Below are 10,203 nucleotides of genomic sequence, written 5' to 3' on the forward strand. Positions count from 1 at the left end.
TATTTTATCCGAGATCTGAAACACAACGTACCTCGTTAAGCAGTCCTAACGAGGTCCAAATCACTCAAACAAATATTTTCCTTGACCGTCGTCATAAGCACATTCACAAGTTCACATAATAAATTATCAACTCATAAGTTATTATTTCACTCCTTATAATTAAATCATATAAATTACTCATAATTTAAATATCATATCTAAATTATAATAATAAAATACCACGATATACCTATTTCATTTAGACCCATAACTAGGGTGTTATAAATCTACCCCCTTAAAAAGATTTCGTCCTTGAAATCTGGCCACGGTTAAACAGATGAGGGTATTTAGAGGTCATCAACTCCTCGGTGTCCCATGTCAGATTGGTGCCTAAACTATGCTTCCATTCCACACGCACCATGGGAATCTGCTTTTTACGTAAATTAGTTACTTTTCTGTCGACGATCCTCACTGGTTCTTCCACCAATTTCTTACTTGAATCTACTTTCAGATCTTGGAGCGAAAGAATTTGATTTTCATCGTCCACTTTACACTTACGAATATAGCAGATGTTGAACGTGTCAGGAATACCAGCTAACTCTGGAGGAAGATCTAACACTACGGTTTGATCGTTTAGCACTTGACGAATTCTAAAAGGACCAATGTACCTTGGAGCTAATTTTCCTCGTTTGTCGAACCGAATTACACCCTTCCATGGCGACACTTTTAAATACACACGTTCACCCACGGTAAACGTCATTAGTCGTCGACGAGGATCTGCAAACATCTTTTGTCGATCTCTAGCAGCTTTCAGCTTTTCACGTGCGATAGTCACTTTTTCCGCAGTCAGCTGCACAATTTCTGGACCCGCAAACTGTTTCTCACCTGCCTCTAACCAACACGATGGAGTTCGACACTTTCTACCATACAACATTTCATAAGGCAGCATTCCAATACTTGAATGATAGGAATTGTTGTAAGCAAATTCGATCAATGTCAGATGATAATCCCACGATCCACCATACTCTAACACACAAGCAATTAACATATCCTCTAAAGTCTGAATAGTTCGTTCACTTTGACCGTCAGTCTGAGGATGATAAGCTGTAGTAAGGTTGACACGAGTACCCAAATTTTGTAGTAGACTATTCCAGAAACTAGACACAAATCGGTAATCTCTATCTGACACAATAGACAACGGTATACCATGTCGTGATATAATTTCATTTAGGTACAACTGAGATAATGTGGTCAATGAAGCTGTTTCACTGGTAGCTAGAAAATGCGCACTTTTGGTTAAACGATCCACTATTACCCAAATCATGTCATTTCCTTTCTGGGTTCTGGGTAGTTTTGTCACAAAATCCATGGTGATATTTTCCCATTTCCACTCTGAAATCTCTAATTGACGCAAGGACCCATACGGTTTCTGGTGTTCTGCTTTCACTTGGGCGCAAATATGACACTTTCCAACGTATTGCGCGATGTCTGCTTTCATAGTTGGCCACCAATATAACACTTTTAGATCATGGTACATTTTCGTACTACCGGGATGCACAGATAATTTCAATTTATGCGCTTCATTTAAGATTAAATCTCGCAATCCACTAAGCAACGGTACCCAAACTCGTTCACGGTAAGTCTTTAATCCTCGAGAATCATTCATCAATTCTTCTTTTCTTTTCACCATTAACTCAGATTTCAAATGTTCATCTTGTAATGCTTCGAGTTGAGTTTTCTTTAATTGATCCACTAAATTAGACACAATCTCAATTCGCATAAACTTTACACTGTCAGCGGATTTCTTACGACTTAACGCGTCAGCCACAACATTTGCCTTGCCAGGATGATATCTGATTTCACAGTCGTAATCTTTAATTAGTTCTTACCATCGTCTCTGACGCATATTCATCTCTTTCTGTGAAAAGATATACTATAAACTTTTATGATTGGTGCAGATAACACAATGCGTACCATAAAGATAATGCATCCACAACTTTAACGCAAACACTACTGCAGCCATTTCTAGGTCATGTGCTGGGTAATTCTTTTCACTTAGTTTTAACTGTCGAGACGCATACGCAATTACACGATCTCTTTGCATTAATACACAGCCCAAACCGGATAAAGACGTGTCGCAATACACAACGAAGTCATCGGATCCCTCGGGTAAGGCTAACACTGGCGCTTGACACAACAAACTTTTCAAAGTCTGAAACGGATTTTCCTGTTCATTACCCCACTGAAAAGACACATCCTTTCTAGTTAACTATGTCAAAGAACTTGCAATCTTTGAAAAATCTTTAATAAATCGTCGGTAGTAACAGGCCAATCCTAGAAAACTCTTGATTTCTGTCGGATTCTTTGGTGAATTCCAATTCATCACAGCTTCAATTTTAGACGAATCCACTTTTATACCATCTGCACAGATAATATGACCCAAAAATTGAACTTCACGTAACCAGAACTCACACTTTGAAAACTTTGCATACAATTATTCACGTTTCAAAAGTTCCAACACTTTTCTTGAATGCTCAGCATGCTCGGATTCGGTTTTGGAGTACATTAAGATGTCATCAATGAACACGATAACAAACTTATCCAAAAACGGTTTACACACTCTATTCATAAGATCCATAAAAATTGCTGGAGCATTGGTTAACCCAAAAGGCATCACTAAGAACTCATAATGACCATAACGAGTACGAAATGCAGTCTTAGGAATGTGAGATTCAGCAACACGAACCTGGTGATATCCCGAACGTAGATCTATTTTCGAAAAGAAGTAAGCTCCTTGAAGCTTATCGAATAAGTCATCTATCCTCGAAAGCGGATACTTATTCTGCAGTGTTCTTTTATTTAATTCACGATAATTCATACACATTCGGAGCGTACCATCTTTCTTTTTCACGGATAACACTGGTGCACCCCACGGTGAAGAACTCGGACGAATGAACCCGCGGTCCAACAATTCTTGAATTTGAGACATCATTTCACGAATTTCTGAAGGAGCTAATCTATACGGAGCTTTAGCAACCGGCGTAGCCCCTGGCACTAACTCGATCTTATATTCAACTTCCCTGATTGGCGGTAAGCCTGGAAATTCATCTGGGAACACTTCTGGATATTCAGACACCACAGGAATATCGGACACTACTTTATTTTCTTTCTTTACATCGATCACATAAGCTAAGAAAGAATCACATCCCTTAGACAAAGATTTCCGAGCTTTCATCATCGACAATAATGGACAACGGAACCCACCACGAGCCACTACTCGTTTCCCACCAGCCACCGAAAAAGAGATAACTTTCCTATCGCACTTAATACTGGCCTTATGGTTACTAAGACAATTCATGCCTAGCACTACATCAAAGCTTGGTATAGGCATCACTAAACAAGTCACGGGGAAAAGACTACCCTCTATGTCAATAGTAATTCCAGACACAAACTTTGTAACTGGAACTGTCCTACTGTCACCCACATCGACGCTTAAGGGTTCATTTATGACACTAACAGGCACATTTAACTTAGCACAAAATGTAGTTGACACAAACGAGCAATTTTCTCCACAGTTAAATAGTACACGAGCCGGCACATAATTTACTAAGAACATACTAGTGATTGCATCATCAGTAGCAGTGGCAGCGTCTATTAACATCTGAAAGGCTCTAGCTTCAGGTTGTGGAGGATTCTTGCGCTTCTGCCCTACAAAGGAAGCAGATGATCCCCAGCTGACATAGCACGTACCCTTGACCCGAACCCCACCCCGGAATAACTCTTTCTTGCAGCTGGACACTCTGCAGATCTGCGACCCTCTTTTTGACAATTCCAACACATATTATTCTTAAATGAATAATCTTGAGGCTCATGTCCCACTGTACCACAACGCAAACAATGTTTCGTCAAGGTTGTACACTACCCACTATGCGAAGACTTACACATTCTACACCATGTCTTCTGACTGCTTGACACTGCTCCACCCTGGCTAGATTTCCCTTTTGGCTTAAACCGACTTGATTTCTTTAATTACTGGCTAGACTGACTTGCCGCTGGTTTCACTTGCGACACACTTTCAGTTTTCACACTTCTGGCTGCCTTAATATCACTTTCAGTTATCTTTGCCAACATATGCGCTTGTGACAAAGTCGTAGCAAGTCTTGCAATCATGCGATACTCAGGTCGCAAAATTTCTACAAACCGTTGCACTCTGGACTGTTCGTCAGGTATCCACTGATGCACGAACCTTTACTTGTCCATAAACTGCTCAAACACTTCATCGACTGTCATTTCTTCAGTCATCGTCATTTGCATGAACTCTTGCTTCAATCAATTGATATCAAATGCGGTGCAGTACTGCTCCTGGACCTTTGCAGAAAATTTTTCCCACGTGACCCGATTGAGTTGCTCTTCGAACAACGGAGCAGTAATTGTATCCCACCAAATCATAGCTCGATTCTTTAACAGACAGCTGGCATAAGTTACCCGCAATTCTGGTTCACATTGACAGGCTTTCAATGCCCGTTTAACTTCCCTTAGCCAATTCATTGTCACAATCGGATCGCGATGACCCGAATACTCAAAGGGCTTGCAGTCCACAAACTGCTTGAATGTACACTTTTTCTTCTCCTTCACCACTTGCTGAAACATAGGAGTTTGAAATGGATTCGTTGTCACGTACTGATATTGAAGAGGGTACTGGTATTATTGGGAAGATTGATATGGCACTTGAGATATAACTTGAGGTTGAGACTGGAATGGTTGAGAAGCACTACCCGATGGGCCAGATGTATACTGAGTACCAGTAAACCCTGGAGGTATCGGTGGATCATTAGCTTCAGACACCACAGCTGAATGCCTAATGTAGGCCTCCAATTCCTTTACCTTTTCTCGAGTTTCCTGTAATTGACTTTCCAGCTGATGAACATATTCATCTGGATCATTTTTGGGACTATGTTCCACTGATGGCGCTCTAAATATTCCGGGTCCAGGAGTCACAGGGGCATTGTTATTTCTGGTCTGGTCAGCTATACCTGTCTGCAAACACATCATCTCACAGAAGCTTAGTTGATAACTTGTTAGCACCTATCACTAAGCACAATCACCTAGGCACATATCTCTACATTCACTTATTCCCCACTCGGATGTTTGATACAACACATTCATAAGTTTGGGAGTAAGTCACATACACAGTGCACATACTGCCAAACCTATGCTCTGATATCAAGTTTTAACACCCCAGATTTTATTTTATAATAATACACACCGGAAGTTACATACATATATTAGTCACATATAAAGTTATATTACACAAAATCACCGGTGTTACTTAATTAATACAAACTATTTGACCATATTGTTTATTACAAAACATCAGAGTTATACACTGTGTCAAACATCTTCACTTGCCTTGCAAAACCCACCAAAAGCTGTTAATCTATATCTGCAGAGCAAAACACTGTGGGGGGAATTAGCATAACGCTAAGTGAATGACAATATCTAGGTGGACATCACTACAAGAATCAAGCACAGCTTAAAGGCACTGGTTACTATTCACTTAAAGCCATAAACAAGAGGACCGGCAACCCGTAGCTGATCAAGCTGGAATATACCGATAGCCCTCATTACTGAATCACTGGTATAGTCTTCCAGACGTGACGCACTCGTCATTCACACTATACCACCAATCAGTAACGCTTGGACCCAATACTACTACCCGACACCAAGGTAAATAGCATTGACCTCTTACGTCGCACAAAACACCTCGACGCACATCGTAAAACACCTCGATGTTCACTGGGTGCGCACATAGTCACATATAGTCACTGCACTGGTTACAGACTCATTACACAGTCTAATTGTAAGCATGACACGGATCACTATACTTGTCACTGTATAATCATATCCATAAATACGATCCCACTCACCTAGAAGCACAAGCACTCAGTTGTCTTATATCACTGAGTCTTCACCTATTCGTCTATCACCTGAGAATCATCACAAATATCTCAAGTTAGTATAGCGTTCAAGTGTTGAATCGCGCTTCACATTTAACAGAAAATATATATACAAAACATATATACACATATTCCTTACTTAAAATCACTAAGATCTAATACTTATACACAAGATTTAGGGTCAAAGTACCAAAATCCCCAATTTATATCAACATTAACCCTAAAATTTAAATCACCATTTTTTACATATTTACACAAATCAAGCATACCCAAATCATGTATATAGCATAACCAAGCTATAACTACTATCAATTTAAGCATATACACATCAAATCATAAGATTTGATCATTACTCCTAATCATATACAAAGTAATAAAACTCAATATAAATCAATATAGTTCAAATTGATAGAACTCGTTCACATATGGTTGATTAATAAATTAGATCACAGTTATATTTAATAATCAATTGTAAAAATAACCATTATGTAACAAGATTTAAGCACTTAGCTTTAAGTTCATAAAACTTACAAAATCCTAACTTGATCAATTAAAATCATAAGAAACAAACCTTGTAATAGTTATGGAGTCTCAAGAAGATATTCGCATCATAATTGTAAAATTCATAGCAAGAGATTTAGATGACTATAATTTAAGAATGAGAGCATGGATGTGTTTGTATGCATGTGTTATTGTCACTATATTCACCAAAATGATAAAAAAGAACAAATTAGAAATATTAGTCAACAAGTAGTAGGTAAGTGAATTGTAGCTAATAAGCCACGCGTACATAACCGCCTCACCATTTTAGCACTTATATTTTAATAGGTATTTTATCTGAGATCTGAAACACAACGACTGCTTAACGTGGTCCAAATCACTCAAACAAATATTTTATGTGACCATCGTCACAAGCACATTCACAAGTTCACATAATAAATTATCAACTCATAATTTATTATTTCACTCCTTATAATTAAATCATATAAATTACTCATAATTTAAATATCATAGCTAAATTATAATAATAAAATAACACGATATACCTATTTCATTTAGACCCTAACTAGGGTGTTACACGTTGGGACTCACGCTTCTCTGACCATCGCCCTGTTTGTGCAAAATTTTTTGTATTTTTTACGTAATTAAATAAAGGTGAGTAATTTTGAAATATTAGCTGATGTCGTCTGGGTTCTTGATTATCACGATCTAAATGAAGACTAAAACGCATCGTTTTAGGCAGACAATAAAGACCGAAAGAGAAGCATGATAATCAACTTTGAAGTTCTTTTAACTGTAGATAGCAGTTTTGCAAGTATAACAGAAGAATCAAGAAATGAAAAGAAAAAAGTACTCCATAACATCTTTTTGAAACTGTATCTAAAGTAGTTTATATATGACTATTAGCAAGTTAGCTCAATCTGTGCTTAGAAAAATCTCAACCTTTATCACAACAATACTACATTACTCTTTGCATATTTGTTACAAGTTCTTTAAACACCAAGGGTTTATGGTGTACCGTTATGTAAGACTGCTAGCAACGGTAGCATGGTTGGGGCTCTGTTGCAGCGCCCTTCCAACGGCGCCGTTTCTAGCCAAAGCGGTTGTGGCCGCCGTTGAGTGGCGGTGATGGATTATACCACCCTTTGACAGATTGAAGCACGCGGTGAAATTTTAAAAAAAAATGAAATAAAAGTACCTTTGGGACTACACGTTTGGCTTTTTTTTTCTTTCTTTCCTATATATACTAGAACTATTTACTCATAATTTTCATACTTAAAACTACATGGATTTGACATTCCTTTTTTGGTCCTGCATATTCATACAACGGCATAGACGTTTTAAATCAATCGGATTTATTTAAAGATTTATTAAAAGATGAGTTACCTCCATGTAACTATACTGTTAATGGGTTGCAATTTATTAGAGGATATTATTTGGCGGATGATCAAACATATTTTCACGGGGTCAAGGTGAACTTACGCTTGAGTGTAATAAGGAGGTTTAAGGACTAACAATATTCGAACCTCCGACGCTTAGTCGTGGATAACCCACATCGGTATCATTTCGATCTCGACAGGGTGGCCGATTTGAGAGTCCATCAACAACCTAGCATACGAGGTTGAGTGGCCCAAAGAAATGAAGGTTTCATAGTTCAATACATACCTGAAAGTCTTAGAGAAATCGTAAGAAGCTTTATTCGTATGGTAGAGATTTGTATGCTTTTAGTTTACATATTAGTAAACGAATGAATGTATGTGTCTAGGTTTTTATGAGCTATGTATTTATAGGCTCACGAATTAGGGTTTTGGTAGAATCTCTTCCCTAATTAAATGTAATCTCATCCTTAACTAACTTTCGTTATTTAAGGAATAGAATCCGTATTGATTATATCGTACATTCCTCTAGAATGTACCGGACCCATATGCAAGTAAACGAACTCGCATAAGATGGTATAGGGGCATAATGTGCGGCTATACCCGTGACACACGCCTTTGTGTGTGATTTAATGCCTTGATGCGCATCCGCACAGCCTTGCGGATATGCGTATCATTAAGTCCCCCCAGTTCGATGTTATATACAAATGAAATAAAGTGTATGACGTCGAACTAGCAAGAAATAATGGTTATACAATTGAGCTTTGCAAATTCGCTAAACCAGATAAGCATGCTTAATAGTGCCAATATAAGTATTAGTCAGATTTTAATTGTAACCGGACTGCTCTGTTAGAGTATTTAAATATATTTGCGTAACCGGATACTGTTGTAGCATTTAATGCAATGTATGCGTGCAGTCACCAACATGTCTTTTCGGCTGTAATACCAATGACCGAGGTGACAACTGTCACTGCTTACTGAAAAGGTAATGATTGTAATTATGCAACCGCCTGTTGATGCTAACATGCACCGGACCTCTTAACAAGGTAATTAGCCTTAGATTGATACACGTGTACGGCTATTATTATACCCGTGTTTCCTTTTAAGTCTTCAAATTTGCTCTATAAATAGCCTTTTGGCTTTTTCATATCTCACCATCTTTTTCCTTTTTGAGACAATCTTCTCTGGTCATCTTCTCTGCCAACACTTTGAAAAAGGTAAATCTTATATTTTTATGCTTTTGCATATTGCATCCCTATCCAGCAAATCTTTCCTAACACGTGGTTTTGACCATTCGTACAGCAGATGAAGTTGGAATCATACACGCTTAACCCGACTGTTGACTCGGGTAACCAGTCAAGTTCACCAGCCACCCGGTCAGATTCAATACCGTCATTGTATCATACACCCGATACAGGGGGATTTTGTAACCAAAAAAGGTTACCTGGCGGAGGTATGAATTTCATCCGACGACCGTTAAATTTTCCTAAAACATTATGGCATTATATACCATGTTTATTATTTTTGCAGGTCCAAGCTGTTCAGCTCCGCCATCAAAGCGTGTATGTACCAACCCAGATGGTCTTTCTCAATTAATTCCGAATGTCGATGAACTCCTGAAGGTGTCCCTACCAGCATTCGCCCAACAATTTTCCTTCCTTCAATCGTGTGCCCCCCAATCGTTGATTCAGAAGCTTTCATCTCTTTCTCCTATCGAGGAGCTATATATCGACACACACAAAGTCTACCGCCTTTGCACATCCATCTCAGCCATCACCCACAGAGGTTATGCTGCAACAGGAGAATGCCAAGCTTACTGCTCAACTTGCGGTTGCTGTGACCACACACAAGCAGGCTGAGGAGCGAGTTAATGTCATGATGTTCAAAAGGAATCAGGAGGAGGACCAGCACATGGCTGAGAAGGATTTCATGGAGTCTGAGATTGCGGCCCTTTTTGCGAAGCTTAAGGAGGCAGAAAGCGATGTCGTGTTTCTGAATGAAAGCTTCATCGATTGGATTTCGGCACAGGAGTTCTGGGGCGCTAAAAACGGTGTTATTAAAGCACAACACGACATTCTCTGGCAGGGCATTCTGACAATTGTTCAACACGCTCTTGACTGCCAAGCGATCGAGCAGCGTTTTGGTGCAGCCATGGTTGCTGCCCGCGCGTATGAGCGTACCCTGTTTTGGAATGTTATTTGCCGGGAGATGTGCGTACCTCCAGTAACTCCCCCTAATATTGCCGAATTGCTTGTTGATAGGGCCAAAGAAAAGTGTGATGAAGCCTGTTCCCAACTCCAACATATTCCAATCCCCCGCCTTGAAGCTCTTGTTAATGATCCCAATGTCTCCTCTCCAGAGATAGTGTCCTACAAACTCGATTGAGTTTG

General features: G+C 39.1%; 1 protein-coding gene across 1 annotated transcript; it reads right to left on the reverse strand.

Moving 5' to 3' along the window:
• Nucleotides 1–274: 274 nt before the first annotated feature.
• On the reverse strand, nt 275–4,287 carry LOC139864016 (uncharacterized). Its single transcript, XM_071852608.1, has 7 exons — nt 4,232–4,287; nt 4,026–4,138; nt 3,730–3,857; nt 3,056–3,682; nt 1,977–2,221; nt 1,404–1,832; nt 275–899 (listed from the first exon to the last, which is right to left on the reverse strand). The coding sequence occupies exons 1-7, from the start codon at nt 4,285–4,287 to the stop codon at nt 275–277; spliced, it is 2,223 nt and encodes a 740-aa protein (XP_071708709.1).
• Between the last annotated feature and the right edge of the window lie 5,916 nt (nt 4,288–10,203).

This window comes from Rutidosis leptorrhynchoides, chromosome 8 (genome assembly GCF_046630445.1).
Source record: "Rutidosis leptorrhynchoides isolate AG116_Rl617_1_P2 chromosome 8, CSIRO_AGI_Rlap_v1, whole genome shotgun sequence".
In the NCBI taxonomy this organism is placed as follows: Eukaryota; Viridiplantae; Streptophyta; class Magnoliopsida; order Asterales; family Asteraceae; genus Rutidosis; species Rutidosis leptorrhynchoides.

Excerpts from the sequence above, each read along its gene's own strand:
- LOC139864016 (XM_071852608.1), bottom strand. The coding sequence starts at position 4,287 with ATGACGATGACTGAAGAAATGACAGTCGATGAAGTGTTTGAGCAGTTT. Across the intron at positions 3,858-4,025 it reads GCAAGTGAAACCAGCGGCAA|TGGGACATGAGCCTCAAGAT; the intron begins GTCAGTCTAGCC and ends GTTGTGGTACAG. Across the intron at positions 900-1,403 it reads AAAGCAGAACACCAGAAACC|AAAGTGTCGAACTCCATCGT; the intron begins GTATGGGTCCTT and ends GTTGTATGGTAG.